The 17059-nt window shown below is 44.7% G+C and overlaps 1 protein-coding gene across 1 annotated transcript in view; it reads left to right on the top strand.

Annotated features, from left to right (window-relative positions):
• The window catches only part of ADAMTS9 (ADAM metallopeptidase with thrombospondin type 1 motif 9), a 155988-nt gene that overhangs the window by 121260 nt on the left and 17669 nt on the right, over positions 1 to 17059 (top strand). The window contains exons 31-37 of the mRNA XM_006196467.4: positions 9580 to 9753; positions 12618 to 12812; positions 13815 to 13947; positions 14125 to 14219; positions 14331 to 14425; positions 14519 to 14652; positions 16429 to 16520. Of these exons, the coding sequence (XP_006196529.1) occupies positions 9580 to 9753; positions 12618 to 12812; positions 13815 to 13947; positions 14125 to 14219; positions 14331 to 14425; positions 14519 to 14652; positions 16429 to 16520 (918 nt within the window). The remainder of the gene's footprint in view (positions 1 to 9579; positions 9754 to 12617; positions 12813 to 13814; positions 13948 to 14124; positions 14220 to 14330; positions 14426 to 14518; positions 14653 to 16428; positions 16521 to 17059) is intronic.

Raw genomic sequence — 17059 nt, 5'->3', positions numbered from 1 at the left:
GACAGGAATCTCCCACCAGGCATGGTTTTCAGAACAGGGGGAATACAGTGCCTGGCACTGTGCTGAGTTGCTTTGTGGTCATCACTAGTCAAAATGGGTATTATTATTATTGTTATCCCATTTTGCAGTCAAGGAAACTGAGGCTTGGAGAGCCAGCGTCATTTATCCAAGTGTCACATACCTAGCAAGTAGAAGGAGCAAGGCTTGATCCTAAGTTTATTATCATAACCCATTATGAGATACTGCAACTGCATTCTTTTTTGTTACACAAATGTTGATGGCAATGCTATTTCTCCCCCATTTTTATTGAGATATAATTGACATAAAATGTATTAATTTTAAGTGAATTTTATGCTGATGTGATCTATGTATCTGTTACAAAATGATCACTACAGTAAGTATAGTTATTGTTAATAACAACCATGTTACAGTTAACTTTGATCACCTCACAGAGTTACAGATTTCTTTTTCTTGTGTTGAGAGCTTTTAGGATCTATTCTTCTAGTAACTTTCAAAGTTAATGCACGGTATTGTTAACTGTAGTCACCCTGCTGTACATTACATCCCCTGGACTTACTTATCTTTCTGCTGGACCTTTGTTACCTTTTGACCACCTTTACCAGTTCACCTACTCCCCACCCCTCACCTCTGGCATCCACCAACCTGTTCTCTGTACGTTCATTTTTGTTTTTTGGTTTTTTTCAGATTCCATATATAAGTGAGAACATGTAGTAGTTGTCTATTTATGGCACTTAGGATAATGCCCTCAGAATCCATCCACAGATGGCAAGATTTCCTTTTTTTATGGCTGAATTATATTTGTATATGTATATATATATATGTGTGTGTGTGTGTGTGTGTGTGTATATATATATATATCACATTTTCTTAATCTGTTTATCCATCAGTACACACTCAGGTTGCTTCCATATCTTGGTAACTGTAAATAATGCTGCACTGAACATGGGGGTGCATGTATCTTTTCAAGTTAGTGGTTTTATTTCCTTCAGATAAATACCCAGGAGTGGAACTGCTGGATGGCATGGTAGTTCTATTTTTAATTTTTTGAGGAGCCTCCATACTATTTTCCACAATGGCTGTACCAATTTATATTCCCACTGACAGTGCACCAGAGCTCCCTTTTCTCCATATCCTTGCCAAAATTTGTTATTTCTTGTATTTTTGATAATAGCCATTCGAACAGGTCTGAGGTGACATCAGTGTGCCTTTATGGTACCAGAAGGGTAGGGCCTGGACTTTCAGATGTAGAGCAGAATAACTGGAGAAGAGAAGAATGCTCCCTCCAGGCATTCATATCCCATTTGGCTCTGCCCTAGAAGCACCATGTTGTAAAAAAGAGACCATTCAATGTGTGGCTCTGAAAAGTTGACTTCAAATCTCTGGGCTCCAGTTAGCTCGTCTGCAAAATGGGAATTATATGGCAGACTGAGCTGAAGAGTAATAGTGATGATTATCAGATTAAGTCAGGGGTTCAGTGCATTGTCTAGCACATTTTAGCCCTTCCACAAATGCCACTTCTCTTTGCTACTATGGACTCCTAATGGAGGGTTCCAGTGACAATCAACACTTCAGTTTAGCCTCTGTATCATGATGTTGGGCTTTTAAAAATCACTCGCCAACTTTGGGCCAGTTATTTAGCTTTTCAGTGCTCGATTTTACTTACTTTAGAATTCTTATGCTTATGAGGCTGAGTTTTTAAAAAAAAAAAAGCACAAGTTTTTTATTCTTTTGAAAATTACTATCATAAAAAAACCTTACTTATTAATACTATTATAATCTGACATAGGAATTTACTTATAGCTGCAGAGGTCTTTTGATCAAACTTGAATTGTGAGTATGTGGGTTATACATCTCTTAGCTTTAAGGAGTAAGTCTCCTAGGCCTTGCAAATATTCTTCTTTTAACCTTCACCCAGAGTACTCTCTTTCCTCCCTAGTACCTCTATATCACAGCAAGGCTGCCCAGCTCCTTCCCTTGTTTCAGTGACCTTTGCTCAGCCTTCAGGCCTCAATCGAGATGTTGCATCCTTTCAGCACCCCTTGCTGATTGTGCCCTCCCCATGAATCATGGGGTCAGATGACACACCCTCCTCTTACCTCTTATATCACCCTGAAAATACTTTTGCTGTAACAGTTAGCACTCTGAATCCTTGTGCCTGTTTGCCTTGTCTATGTTATCAGCTGTTTGAGGTCAGAAAGCAGAGTTTCCCCCAGCATTTAGCATAGTACCTACAACATTGAAGACGCTTGATGAATGAATAAATCTATGAATGAATGAATGAATGAATGAATGAACAAAATAATAGTTGGGTAAAGGGAGGGAAGAGGGGCAGAGAAGAAAAAGAAAGACATTATAGAACAGTGCTTGCTACTTGATAGCCTTTCTTGTTTAACTCTTTAGAATCACGGCATTCTAAAATGTCTTTGAGAACAATCAGACAAACTCTGTTTTTCCTGTAAGAACAGCTGGTTTACTTTCTTGTCACATTGCCATGGACAAGCTGTGCTCAGATCTGTCTGGCCTTTGTCGAGCTGCCCACCCCATGGCTGTTTGACCCAGTGCAGGGACATGAGCTGTTCTAATATGTATTTGGAGTCACAAACTTACTGAGATCAACTGTAGAATAATTCTCAAGTTCATTTCCTTAGCACAGAAAAAGTAGTAATGAGCTATAGGTCCTTGGTCAGTTGGGTACAAAGATTTCATGAAGTTTACAATAGGAAGTGATCAAGTTTTGATGTGATGTGTGAACAAGGGCCAGATAGTAACTCTTTTTTTTTTTTAAGTTTAATTGAAGTATGGCCAGTTACAATGTGTCAGTTTCTGGTGTGCAGCATAATGACCCAGTCATGCATATGTATATGCATATATTCATTTTCATATTCTTTTTCATTCACTTAGTAACTCCTTATTACTCATTTCCTCATTAATTTATTCAACAAATCTTTTCGAGCACCTGCAAAGTGCCAGGCGCTAGGCATTAGATGTATGATACAAAATGATGTGAAATTGCTGTGGTGAGACTGTCTATTGAGAGAGACAGAAGATAAGCAAACGATATGTTATATGAAATTGCCATTGTGAAAAATGCTGTGATTGAAAAAAAAAAACCCAAGGTGCTGAGATAGAGATAGAAAGTAAGGGTGGTTGGTCTCTAGGGTAGTCGAGGGGCAAGAGCAAGAAGGGGTGATTCTAGGTAGAAAGAGGAAGGACAGAGTCCAGTGTGATTGTGGACAAAAGGATAGCGTGTTGCGAGCAGAGCAAGCAAAGGGACCAGAAGGCTGAAATGAGGTTCAACCCGCAGGAGCTCCTGGGTTATGATGACCTCCATAAGCTGGGGCAAGGGCTTGGATTTTCTCCTAAGTAGTATAGAAAATTTACAAGCCTTTCATGACCTGTTCTCTGCCCCTCCTTCTGGAATCCCCATCTCAAACCAAAGGCTTTTTTTTTAACTTTTTTTTATTGAGTTATAGTCATTTTACAATGTTGTGTCAATTTCCAGTGTAGCGCACAATTTTTCAGTTATACATGAACATACATATATTCATTGTCACATTTTTTTTTGCTGTGAGCTACCACAAGATCTTGTGTATGTGTTTCCCTGTGCTATACAGTATAATCTTGTTTATCTATTCTGCATATGCCTGTCAGTATCTACAGATTTTGAAATCACAGTCTGTCCCTTCCCACCCCCCACCCCCTTGGCAAACACAAGTTTGTATTCTATGTCTATGAGTCTCTGTTTTGTATTTATGTTCTTTTTTTTTTTTTTTTTAGATTCCACATATAAGCGATCTCATATGGTATTTTTCTTTCTCTTTCTGGCTTATTTCACCTAGAATGACATTCTCCAGGGACATCCGTGTTGCTGCAAATGGCATTATGTTGTTGTTTTTATGGCTGAGTAGTATTCCATTGTATAAATATACCACACCTTCTCTATCCAGTCACCTGTCGATGGACATTTAGGCTATTTCTATAACTTGGCTATTGTAAATACTGCTGCTATGAACATTGGGGTGCAGGTGTCTTTTTGAAGTAGGGTTCCTTCTGGATATGTGCCCAGGAGCAGGATTCCTGGGTCATATGGTAAGTCTATCCCTAGTCTTCTGAGGACTCTCCATACTGTTTTCCACAGTGGCTGCACCAACCTGCATTCCCATCAGCAGTGTAGGAGGGTTCCCCTTTCTCCACAGCCTCTCCAACATTCGTCATTTGTGGACTTCTGAGTGATGGCCATTCTGACTGGTGTGAGGTGATACCTCATTGTAGTTTTGATTTGCTTTTCTCTGATAATTAGTGATATCGAGCATTTTTTCATGTGCCCATTGATCATTTGTATGTCTTCCTTGGACAATTGCTTATTTAGGTTCAAACCAAAGGCCTTAACAGCCCCAAACTGCTAGAGTCACTTCCCTACCCCACTTCCCCGTAGCAGCCACCTGCATCCATGCATGCCGAGCCCCTCCTGAGAGTGCCCTCATGTCTCCATCTCCCCCGTGCCTACTTAACTCAGCTCCACCTCTTCTGCCACTGCCCAGGCACCCCTTTCAGCATTGTGGGAATCCTAGCCCCTGGTCCTTCCTCTTCCCTCGCTGTCACAGCTGATGGCTGCTACCTGCATCACACTGTCTGTTATGAACGTCAGACCTGCTCACACGGCCATTCTAGGCGGCCCTGAGTGTACACCTCAAGGGTCACCAGTTAGCCAGTCTTGACACATGGACCCCAAGCTGGGAGGAGCAGCCACCCAGGTGTCATAACAGAGAGAGAAGGGGAGTAGGAAGATGCCAGGGCTGTATCCCTGTGCCTAGCACAGACCGTGGCACATAGCAAACAGGCAGACCTCATTTTCTTGTGTGTTACTTTATTGCACTTTGCAGGTACTGTGTGTTGGTTTTTTCAGGGTGTTTGTTTTTTTGTTTTTTGGGTTGTTTTTTTTTTTTACAAATTGAAGGCTCATGGCAACCGTGAGTTGAGCAAGTATGTCTGCACCATTTTTCTGACAGTATTTGCTCATTGTGTCTCTGTGTCACATTTGGTATTTTTTGCAATATTCCAAAATTTTTCTCTATTGTGTGTGTTACAGTGATTTGTGATCAGTGATCTTTGATGTTACTACTACTACACACTGAAGGCTGAGGTGATGGTTAGCATTTTTTAGCATTAAATTATTTTTAAATTATGTACATTGTGTTTTTAGACATAATGCTATTGCACATTTAGTAGATTATAGTATAAATATAACTTTTATATGCAGGAAACTCATATGACTCACTTTATGGTGATATTCATTGGTGGTGGTCTGGAACCAAACCCACAATGTCTCTGACGTCCACCTGTATTGGTTGAATGAGGGAATGAATGAGTTACGAGCTGTCTCCATAGTATTATTTCTGCCTTTTTCCCTTGTAAGAATACTATCTGGGGGCAAAGATGTCCAAACTCCATATACCTGACTTTTACAATGAACCAGTTGATAATTTGAAGATTGCTTCTTTCTTTTTTAATTTCAAACAACGTTAGATAAATGGATTTTGTACCTCCTCTTCCTTTTGGCAAAAGACTTTGTAGCACATTCAGGACACTCTGCTGTCAAGTTCTACATTTGTTCTTTGACTGGTCTGATCACCCACTTTCCAACAAGGTAGCCTGGCCCTAGAAAGGACATGACAGATTCTTTCATCCAGGGGGAAAATCAATAACCTTAAAAGGCTGAGCAGGTACATACAAAGTGATTCTCTTCCCCCATGCTTAGGGCATCTCAACAAAAAAATGCAAAGTAACTTGATCACAGTCTTTAAGGAAAGATGATGTCTACCCATTGCATTTAATGACCCTTTTTAAACCATCACCCTGCGGGTAACCAACCTAGCTAAATAAAATAGTACCTTAAAAGTTTATTTTAATCTTCCTCACCCGCAAAGCTTGAAAGTTATTTCCCCCCTGTTAATTTCAGCACGTCTCAAGGCACACGTGGCCGATGAGATAGTGGGCAAGCTGCCCAGGTTAACGCAGGGTTGTGATATTTGATTTCTGAATTGCAGCCTGTGCTGCAATAGAGAGGCTGGTGGTGTGACTTACACACTTGGTATAGTTTTTTTCTCAAAGCTATAATGAAATTTGAAAAAAAAGTCTTTTGGAAATTAAAATAAGGTTAATTGAGCTCTCCCACTGTTTTTCAGAACATTCTAGATTATATTCCAAGACAGAAGAAAGAGTCATAAATCCTTGGTGGGTGGGAGAAGGGATTTTACTGAAAGCTGATAAAATCCTATAGGGTGGGCTGGATTTGCTTTCTGATTACCCAACCCCCGTGCTCTCGTTAGGATTTAAAAATCCATGAGAAAAGCCATGCTAAGTGATTTTCAGAGCTGCGGTTAACTAATTTCAAACCACTGGGCAACTCATTTATTTACTTAGTATAATTTTTCTAAAAGTTATATTCAAGGTAAGGTTTCCCAACTCCCTGTTCCACCATTCACAAAATATTTTTATGGCAGTTAACCATTATTTAAGACCAGGGGAGAAACACTTAGCAAGCAGAAAGTATTTAGTAATCCTTGCTTTTCTGCTCTAAACTGTTACTTATTGATACAGATTAAAGCCCAATGGATCAGTGAAAATGAAAGAGAGCACTGGAAGGTTTAGAGCAGGTTGGCTGCTCAATAATCCTGGTCTTCTCTGAGTCACCTCCGTCCTGATTTTCTAAGGAATTACTTTTTCTAGGAGGAGTTAAGTGTATCTTCTTCATAGATCTACACATCACAGATTAACCATTGTTTTGTTTTGTTTTTGTAACATTCAGTGGCTCTCTAACTCATTCGGTGCTTTTTTTTTTTTAAACAAAGGAACAAAAACATTATTCCTTTACAGTGGTTCCCAGCATTCTCCAGGGAAAGAGAAACCCCCAGAACTGCTGAGCCAGGACTGAGCTAGTCACTTGGCTCAGCCAGACTCCGGCACTGGTGGGAGGAGATTTGCTCCTCTGTGCTCATTTCACACTGTTTCCTATTTGTCTTTGTGCTCCAGAAAAATTTTGAATGATTCCACACTCTAGACGTTGAGGTTTGCTTCCAAAGCAGCAGAAATTTTGAGTTAAGTTTACAAATGATAAGGGATGACCAGGACACACCACACATCCCTGTTGCTTTCTGAAAGAGCAAAGCAGGTCACACAGGCACAGGTATACCAGATGACCCGGCATTTCTACTCCTAAGGATACACCCAAAAGAATTAAAAGCAGGTGTTCAAACCTGCCCAAGACTGCTCATAGCAGCACTCTTCATAATAGCCAAGAGATGGCAACCCCCCAAACGTCCATTAACATTTGAGTCAACAAAATGTGGTACATCCATGCAGTGGATTCTTCAGCCATAAAAAGGAAGAACTGACCCACACTCAACATGAAAGGACCTTGAAAGCGCGATGCTAAATGAAAGAAGCGAGACACAAAAGACCACACGTTACATGATTCCATTTCTGTGAAACACCCGGAACAGGCAAACCCCTAGAGACAGAATCACATTGGTGGCTGCTGCAGGCTAGGAGGAAGGGGAAATGGAGAGTGACTGTTTAATGGGTCGAGGGTTCCCTTTTGAGGTGATGAAAATGTTCTGGAATTACTTACTAATAATTGCGCAACATTGCCAATGACTAAATGCCGCTGCATTGCACACTTTAAAATGGTTAAAATGAAGAGAAAAAGAAGAAGAAAGGCAAGAGACATCTCAGGAAGGATATGTCTGAGTTAAACTGGATTCCAAACTCAGATGCCTTTGGGGTGAGGCAGGTAGTAAAATTTGAAGGAGACATGTGAGAGGTAAAAAGGAGCGTTGGGGTCCACAGCCCTCCCTAAAGAGACTGAAAGGAGAAAGTTTAAGACATTATGTGAACAGCAAAGGCTCACAGTATTTGGATAAGAATAAGGGGCAACAGCGTTTGTAATCCCTGGTTGGAGGAGACCTAAGCTGTCCTTGACACAGGTTGGTTACAGTGGCTTTCTAACATAAACCTAGAGCCTTGGAATGTTGGGTGACACACATGCTGTCGCTACGACAAGCTGTGGGAGACCTTTAACCACACTGATAACTAAGGTAAAACTTCTAAGGTGGGGTTTGCCTTTGGTTAAAGCAAAGAGGATGAGGAATTTGTAGTCAGCACAGAGATGATCCTAGAATGGCTCATAGCAGTTGCTCTGTTTTCCCCACTTGGTTTATGGAAATAAAAATATCTATCTCTTCCACCTTCCAAAGAGATGGATGACCTGAGATAAGTTCTTTAGGCTAAGTCCCAGTTCATTCATCTGAAAAAATGGAAATTAACGTAATGGCTAAATCTTGCTACCTAGCTGTCTACTTCTTTAACGTCCATCTTTGCTACTAAAATTCAGCTCCTCTCTGAGGGCAGGAGCTATGCTATTCCTGTCCACTCCTGTTCATCCCAGAGCCTGACGTTTCCTAGGAAGTTGGTGATTATTGGTTGAATGATTGAGGGATGAAATCAGTTCACCGTGGAGAAGAAAAGGCTGTCAGGGCCACAGGAAAGCTCTCTTCAAGTCCCTGAAGGGGTTATTTGAGGGAAATGAAATTTGTCCTTTATGCTCCCCTGGAATTGACAACTAGGACAAGAGGCTGGAGTCAGCAGAGATGATAGGTTTAGTCCCGTGTTATAAGATGAAATGGGCCACCCGGACAGGGAATAACTTCCCTGGCTCTGCAGGTATTTCAACACCCTTTGGCCCTGAGTTTTAAAGAGATTCAGTGTTTGAATGGGTAAAGATATCAGGCCTTAATGTCCTTTCCAAACCTGAGATTCATTTATTCACCCTTCCATTGCTTCACTCCGACAGCCACTTACTGAATGCTGATCACTGTGCCAGGAACAGTGTTGTTGTCACCAAGTCAAGCTCATACTGCCCCCTGCACGGCAGGCCAATAAACTGAGAGATGAGGTGTTGGGCCAAGGAATAATAACTTTATTCAGAAAGCCAGCAGACCAAGAAGATGGTGTACTAGTGTCCCAAAGAACCATCTTACCCAAGTTAGAATTCACGTTTCTTTTATACTAAAAGGGAAGGAGGTGTGACTGGTTTTGCAAGGTTCTTGGTGCAGGACACCGTTGTCCTTGCAGCTCTCTCTGTCTGGTCACAATGTTCCTATAAACCTCCAACCAGACAATTGTTCTGTTCTGTAACTTTTTATCTTTATATGAATGGATAAGTGTTATGCCTTTAAAGGTCAGAGCCTTGAGAATGGGCTATAATGTATATTTCAGGCTGTAGGCAACATTCTTTTATGAAAGGTGCAGAGCCAGCATGACTAAGTACAGGCAACAGAACACGAGGGGGTAGATCCAATATGGAGTCAGGTTTGTTCTTCTCTGTTACGTTGTTAAGTAATGGGGGTAAAATAATGAGTTCTCTGATAATCCCTAATCTCAGTGATCTCCCAGTCTTAAACGATACATAGACAGGAAAATAAGCTATTACACTAAGAGGATATGAGAAATCATCTATTATCCTTCCATTTCACCACCAATTTTGTCTGTCTTTAACAGTGCACCAAGACTTGTGGCGAAGGCTCCAGGTACCGCAAAGTGGTGTGTGTGAATACGGACAAAGGTGGCGAGGTTCACGGTGTACACTGTGACATGAGCACGCGGCCTGTGGATCGTGAGAGCTGTAGTTTACCTCCCTGCGAGTATGTCTGGATCACAGGAGAATGGTCGGAGGTACGATCCTGGGGATTCTGTAACTGCCTTCAGGTCAGCGATGGCCAGAGAGTAACAGAATGATGAGGGCAGGAAGGTGGGAGACTCACACCCACCTGCCAGTTCCACCACTGAGACCTGGGAGTTCTCAGACAAGTCCTTCAGCCTTCCTGGACCAGAGCCCTATGTGTGCAAATTGGGGGAGATGCATGAGATGGTGTCTAACTCCCCAACTCTCAACTCTACATTCTGTGATTCACTTTGATGTCCTATTAGTACAATTAGCAAGGAATTATGACAAGGGCTGCAAATTCATGTGCTGCCTGTAGGTGCCCGAAGAAAGTATAAGAAAATGTCTTAGCATCAGGGAGGCAATAGGGAATGGTGGAGACTGTGACAAACTAGTACATGATGTATAAAGGACCAGGCTCTCTTCCACCCCAGCAGAGACTGTGCAGAAACATAGATCCACTGTTACCAAATCTGATGTCTTAAGACAGGACAAAAATAGAGACTTTTATGCAAGATTTCCTAATCTTAAAATGCAAACTCAAATTATTTGTTTAAAACATTGTATGGAGTAAGCCAAATACTTTCATGGGCCAGATGTGGGTTGCCCATTTAACAACCTCAGATCCAGAGGAACAAAATAACTTTCTATAATATCCAAGGAATTTCAAGTGTCTGTTTTTCCTTATGTCCTCTTGTACACTATGTCTCCCTAGACACTTTTTATTTTTAACAAATAGTAATAATCCCACGATTATATTATATTTTCAAACCTCATGAAATTTTGAAATACTCAAAGACCTATAACCTTAACACAAGTTGTCCTTTGCCCAAAAGAATTCAGAGATGTGAAAGGGGAGTATCTGAGCTCACAGTGAAGGTGTTTGCTGTCACTGGGGTCTCGTCAAAGTTTGACCAGGTAGCAAGTTCATGTTTTAATGGGATGAATATTTGCATTTAGATGGTACGTGTGTTGGGTGGTTGACACATGCATTTCCCTGTTGGGCCTGAAGTGTATCACTCATGGATGGAGCCCACATTCCTGTTGTTTTATTTAATCAGAAAAGTAATCCATGCTCAGGATGAAACATGCACAGGGCACCAAAGCGTAAAGAGTCAGCAGTAAGGGCAGCCCTCCCTCTCCCCTCTCCCCTCCCCAGAAATGAGAGCCTCTTATTTCAAAACTCTGGGCTGAATGGATTAAGGAAGCCAGAAGCCATCAACATTTTCAGGATGCTCTTAACAGCTACTAAAGAGTATGTGTTCTGTCCAGTTTTTTTTTTTTCTTCAGAGACACAGAGGCCTCTGAATACAACCTGACCATCCTGGGGGGTCAGTTCTGTCAGTAAATGCCAGTCTCCCACTGCCTCCCCCATGTAAATGGCCAGCGGGCTGCTTTTGCTCCTGGTTGGTCAGGGCAAAGGGTCTTAGCACTTGCCTTCTCCAACATCCAGCCTTGTTTACATTAGTACAGACCGAGACCGAGGCATGCAGGCACTGGGTTAGACACTCTAAAATAGCCACACCTTGAACAGACAGCATTTGTAAGCCATCCATCCACACATGAAACACCTCGGACTAGCCTCACCCTGCCCTGGCTTGGCGTCAGCTGGGCCTTTGGGCGTTGGAATAGCGGCAGCCAAAGAATGAAGAAATGTACGTGGGGTATTTCCAGGCCCCGAGCCAGCTGGAAGGGAAGGCCCAGGGATGCTGTGTGTGCCTGCAGCTGGGTTTGTTCCCTCGTCCCTCCAGGACCTCGTCAAGGGGACCATCCCCCCGGAAAAGTGACCAGAGAGGAAAGCCACGTAGCTTGAACAACAGCTCAGGAGACACCAGGAAAGAGAGACACTGGCTTTCAGTAGTGAGTGAGAATGGATGGTGCCGCACCCCAGGAAAAGCAAAACACACCGCATGCCGCATACTGTTTCTGGGGTTCATCTGGCTCCTCAAAGAGCCTTTGATCTCAAGAATCCCAATACACTATCTTAAATTGAAGTAGCATTTTCACGGTGAATGGCCAGTTGTTTGATGATGTTGCCCCCAGATATCATCAAAACTAAACTTGTTGGTTGATTCAGTTTTATTTTTAAAATAATATATTATATAAAATATTTAGCTGGGGAGGTTGAATATAAAATAAAATCTTATAAATAACCAATTAGCTGTCCCATCACAGAAGGGAGCTGAGACACTAGTAAAATACTTTCTCCTTCTCCTTTTCTATATTGTCCTGATATTTTTAAATGCTGTATCATTCTGACCAAAGGCCTAGATGCCTGTATGATTTAGAGAAAGAGAAAGAGAGGGAAGTAGAAAGGTAACATTTCAGTCTAGATACAGAGCCAGGGAGAGAGAAGGAAATTAAATACTGGGCAGATGGGAAGGGAAACCAAAGAGTAGGGAAGGAAAACTAACCCCTTTTGGAGAAGTGCCTGGATTTCGCACTCAGGTGGTCTCTGGCTCTCTCTCCATCCCACTTGGAAACTTCTCAGATGAGGTCATTGTGGGTTTGGAAAAGGATGATCTGTCAGCAGCATGTAAGGCCGTGGATGCTGTGAGTGGACCCCATGACAGCTGGAGCGCCTCCCCCCCACCCCCTTCTGCTCTTGAAATCCAGAGCAGGGGCTCCAGGCGGCCCCACCCGCAGTGGGGGCCAAGAGGATGTAGTGCAAGCATTCGCTCCCGGAAGGCTCCTGGAGGGTTGCACGTCTCCCGTGCGCTCGGTGACTGCTGCCCGCACTGCATAATAAGCTAATAAAGTGAGGGCTTTCGGCCGCGTTGTCCCGGGGTCAGCGTTCGATGCGGAGGGTCAGGGGCCTATTGTGGCTGCCCCCAGGCCCTGCTCCAACCTCTGCTCCCAACCCCTCTCTTCTCAGTGTTCAGTGACCTGTGGAAAGGGCTACAAACAAAGGCTTGTCTCCTGTAGTGAGATTTACACCGGGAAGGAGAATTACGAGTACAGCTACCAAACCACCGTCAACTGCCCGGGCACGCAGCCGCCCAGCGTCCAGGCCTGCTACCTGCAGGAGTGCCCGGTCTCGGCCACCTGGAGAGTCGGCAACTGGGGGAGCGTAAGTAGATGACTGAGTGATCCAATTGGAAAGCTTTTGGATATCAAACCCCGTCTTAAACATGTCCTGCCTGAGCTGTCCTAAGTAACCGCCTTCCAGGAGCAGCCCGGACATTAGCATCTTGAAATGGGCCGATGGGAAACGGAGGCTTCTCTGTGGCTAGGCCGTCTGGGCTGGTGCTTAGAAGGGGGGCCCTGAAGCCACGCAGCCTCTGTCTCATTCCTGGGTCTGCCACTTCCCAATTGAATGACCTTGGACAACGTGCCAAACGTCCCTGTGTCAGTTTCTCACCTGCAGAACAAGTGCTTGCAAAGATGAAATGAATGAACGCATCAAAAGCACTTGGGTGATAATGGTGAATTTTTAAGTTACATGTATTTTATCGCCATTTAAAAAGCACCCAGAACTCTTGTCTGTCGCTTCATACGGGTTACAGAGGCGTTAGTTGGTGTGGCTTCTGTTGCTAAGACGTCTGTAAGTTGTACGCCAGGAATTCTTGGTTGCATTAGGGCTCCAACAAGTCAGGATATTTTAAACTGGGGCCTCCCTGGAAAGTTGCCCCAGCCCCCTGGTTCCTGACCATGAGGCTTTCAGTGCAGCAGAGTGATCACACGACAGTTGGGACCAGTTGAAAGTGATCAGTGTTTGAGTCCTGCTCCATCATGACCTTTAACAAATTTCTTAACATTTGAGCGCTGCTCTCCATCCTGTAAAATAGAATGATGCTTGTGCCACCTCACAGGGCGACTGTGAGCCCTAGATGAGAAAGTGGTGTATAGACATCTCGTATGTATGAGTACATACGTAGGTACATATATATAGGCGTGTGTGTAGAAAGCTGAGCACAGAGACGGGCCCACAGTAAGTGCTCAGTAGGTGTCAGATATTTCTTTTTGGCAACATGGGGTCCCGTATGAGCCCTCAGGCTCTGATCTCCACACCACGAGGGGCCTCTACCTCCGGGGTCCCAGAGCCACATCACTGAGCCCCGTCTCCTTACAGTGCTCCGTGTCCTGCGGCGTCGGAGTGATGCACAGGTCCGTGCAGTGTCTCACCAATGAGGACCAGCCCAGCCACCTGTGCCCCGCTGACTTGAAGCCAGAAGAAAGAAGAACCTGCCACAATATCTATAACTGTAAGTCGACCCACTAAAGCCATCTTTCTGGAGCTCGAAGAACAGGTTTTGTTATTGATGTGTCTGCCGGCCCTTTTCAGAAATGCAGGATATATTTTTAAGAGATCGGCCCCTATGCAGACACCTGTGAGTGTGACTCGTGTAACTCATTCCATTTTGGTGGTTCGTGTCTTCCAGGCGAGTTACCCCAGAACTGCAAGGAGGTGAAAAGGCTGAAAGGTGCCAGTGAAGATGGGGAATACTTCCTGGTCGTCACGGGAAAGCTCCTGAAGGTACACGTGGGGGCTCAGTCATTATTTCTTGAATGGCTTCAGAGTGGCTGTGGCTGGCACGGTCCCACTGCCAGGCCGCCCTCCATGGGGTACTCCTGGTCTGCCTTTCAGGTATTCTGTGCAGGGATGCACTCTGACCACCCCAAGGAGTACATGACCCTGGTCCACGGCGACTCTGAGAACTTCTCCGAGGTTTACGGGCACAGGTAGGAGGGCTCAGGCTCAGAAGAGCCTAGACTCCTGGAGATCCTCAGAAATGCCTTTCCCCCCCTCACCGGAATGTTCTGTCTGTGACGTAGGTTGCACAACCCAACCGAGTGTCCCTACAACGGGAGCCGCCGCGATGACTGCCAGTGCCGGAAGGACTACACGGCGGCTGGGTTCTCCAGCTTCCAGAAGATCAGAATAGACCTGACCACCATGCAGATCATAAGTAAGTTCCGTGGGACGTCCTATGGGGAACATGTTCATCCACGTCTCCATTCACACGGCGGCACATCCTGCCCCAGGGCTGGGCTGAGGCACTGAGGACATCAGGGAAACTGAGGGTCTAGTGATGACAGTCCTGGTCTAAGCTGCCTGAGGCTGGGGGTCACTCCTTTTGATCACTGCTGGACCTATACTTTCCCCAGTGCCTGGGAAGTGCCTCGCACGGAGAGATGCTCCATCAGCTTCGCGATGAATGAATGGAGTGGCTGGGGCGAATTAAAGGGGCACCACTGCGGTGGGGGATGTGAGGGCAGCATCTCCCAAAATATGACATGGAAATTGCCCCCTTAAGACCAGGTGGGAGTGAGCCCCAGGTATCAGGGTGGGCAAGGCAAGGGCAGGAGAAGTTTTTAAGGGAGAAGAAATGGCAGATACAGACCCCCAAGCTATGACATTTACGTAGCAACATTCACCGCCCCCTCCCTGGGCTCCCACCAGCACGGTGTATGCATGTGTGCACGCACACACACACACACATACACACATGGGCACAAAACTAATTTTCTCTGTCGATTTACAGAAGAAAAATGGAGGACAGAATTACCTTTCTTTCAGCTCGCCTGCATGTGGGCTGATTTCATAGTCTGGCCAATGCTGCATTGTTGTTAGGGACATTAATCATAGGAGTGGTTAAAGACAGCTCACGTGTCCACCGTGTTCCCTGGAATAGAGGAGAAACAGAAATGATGAATAATTAACTTTTCTTCATTAGCATGATTCCCATAATATTGCCTTGCTTTCCTCTGGAGGTAGATTCAGCGTGATTTGTACCACACTATTTGTTAATTGCCTTCAGCAAGACTGATGAGGGCTGAGGGCAGGGGGTGCAGCCTCCCACTTAGATAACACCAGCTGAGACCCGGGGCTTCTGCAGGCTGGAGCAGGCAGGGCCCCGGCCTTGTGGGATGGGGGCTCAGACTTCCCTCCCACCAAACTGCAGAAAGAGTAAGGCCGTCTTTTGCTCTTCCCAAAAGACAAAACAGAAAGCTGCCTCTGGTCTCCAATTCCACCAGAGTCTGCAAGATTCTCAGTCGGCCTCCTCCAGAACCCCTCTGCCTTCCCCATCTGCAGAACTGCTCTCAGGAGCTTCACGAGGGTTAAGAACATGAGCGTTGTTTTCATTGGCTTTTTTCTTTTTTTAACTACAAGTAAACCCCAAACTTGAGAAACTGCCATTAATACTTTCAAGATGTGGGTTCCAGTTGCTCCACATTTGGGCAGTCACAGTGCCAGGGCCCCGGGAGCTCTGGTGAGCCTCGGGGAGTCACTGCTGAGTAGCTGGAAATACTTTGCTGGCTTATTTCTCTCCTTGTCCTGCCAGCTTGGAGGCTGCTGTCTGCAGGAGACTCACAGTCATACGATTACACTACATTTAAGTGAGGTGATTCACATGTTTGTTTATACAGGAATTGATTCCAAAGGCATCTTAAACCCCGCTTTTGGCTTCCATACTGTGAGGGGACATCAGTGCTGGTAAAACTCAGGGACGGAGGTGCTCAGAACCACAGCTATAGTGGAAGGAAAGCATGTGCACCCGTGTATCTGTTTGCTCATTAGTTGTATTTCAGATTGGGTTTTTTTTTTCCTGCCCCATTCCCTCTTATTATTTCTCTAACTCTTCTTCCCTTCTGTCTCCATGTGAACACCCTACCCCTTCCCGACCTCTTCCTCCCACTCTCACCCTTCTGCTCCTTTTAACCCTTCCTGCAAAACCCCACAGCCACGGACTTACAGTTTGCCAGGACAAGCGAAGGACATCCAGTCCCTTTTGCCACCGCTGGGGACTGCTACAGTGCCGCCAAGTGCCCACAGGTATGTGCCCCCCCGACCCCCGCCACCACCAGAGATCCACATCCCACCCTGCCCCAGGGGACCCTCGGCCGCCTCCATTCCTGCAAATCTAATTAGAACAGCTGCTCTGGAAGGCCATTTGGCCACCTGCATCTGCAGCCTCAAATGCTCACAACCTCTAATCCGGGCAGCCCACTCCTGTTTCGTAAGGAAATGAGCAGAGATATGTGCCAAACTTCCGCATTCAGCAAAAATGCCCCTGTGAGAATGGTTAAAAAAAAAAAATTTAGAAACAAACTAGATGTCAGATGGCAAGGGTTTGGGTAAACAAATTACGATGTTCAAGTACAGTGAATAGTATACAGACCGTGACATGCTGGTAAATGGTTAATGGCTGGCTCTCCAAGGGAAAAGAGGAAAAAAAAAAAAAAAGCAGTGCCTTATAGCATTTGCCCATTTCTGCGGTGTAAATTTTCTCCCCCGATCGATTTCAAGCCATCAGTATCTCAGAACCGTGTCACTATATGCAGACGTGGGGAGAAAAGCACACAGTTGGCTCT

This window comes from Vicugna pacos, chromosome 17 (genome assembly GCF_048564905.1).
Source record: "Vicugna pacos chromosome 17, VicPac4, whole genome shotgun sequence".
NCBI lineage: Eukaryota > Metazoa > Chordata > Mammalia > Artiodactyla > Camelidae > Vicugna > Vicugna pacos.
The sequence above is the reverse complement of the archived record's forward strand: the minus strand, read 5'-3'. Positions and strand labels throughout refer to the sequence as shown.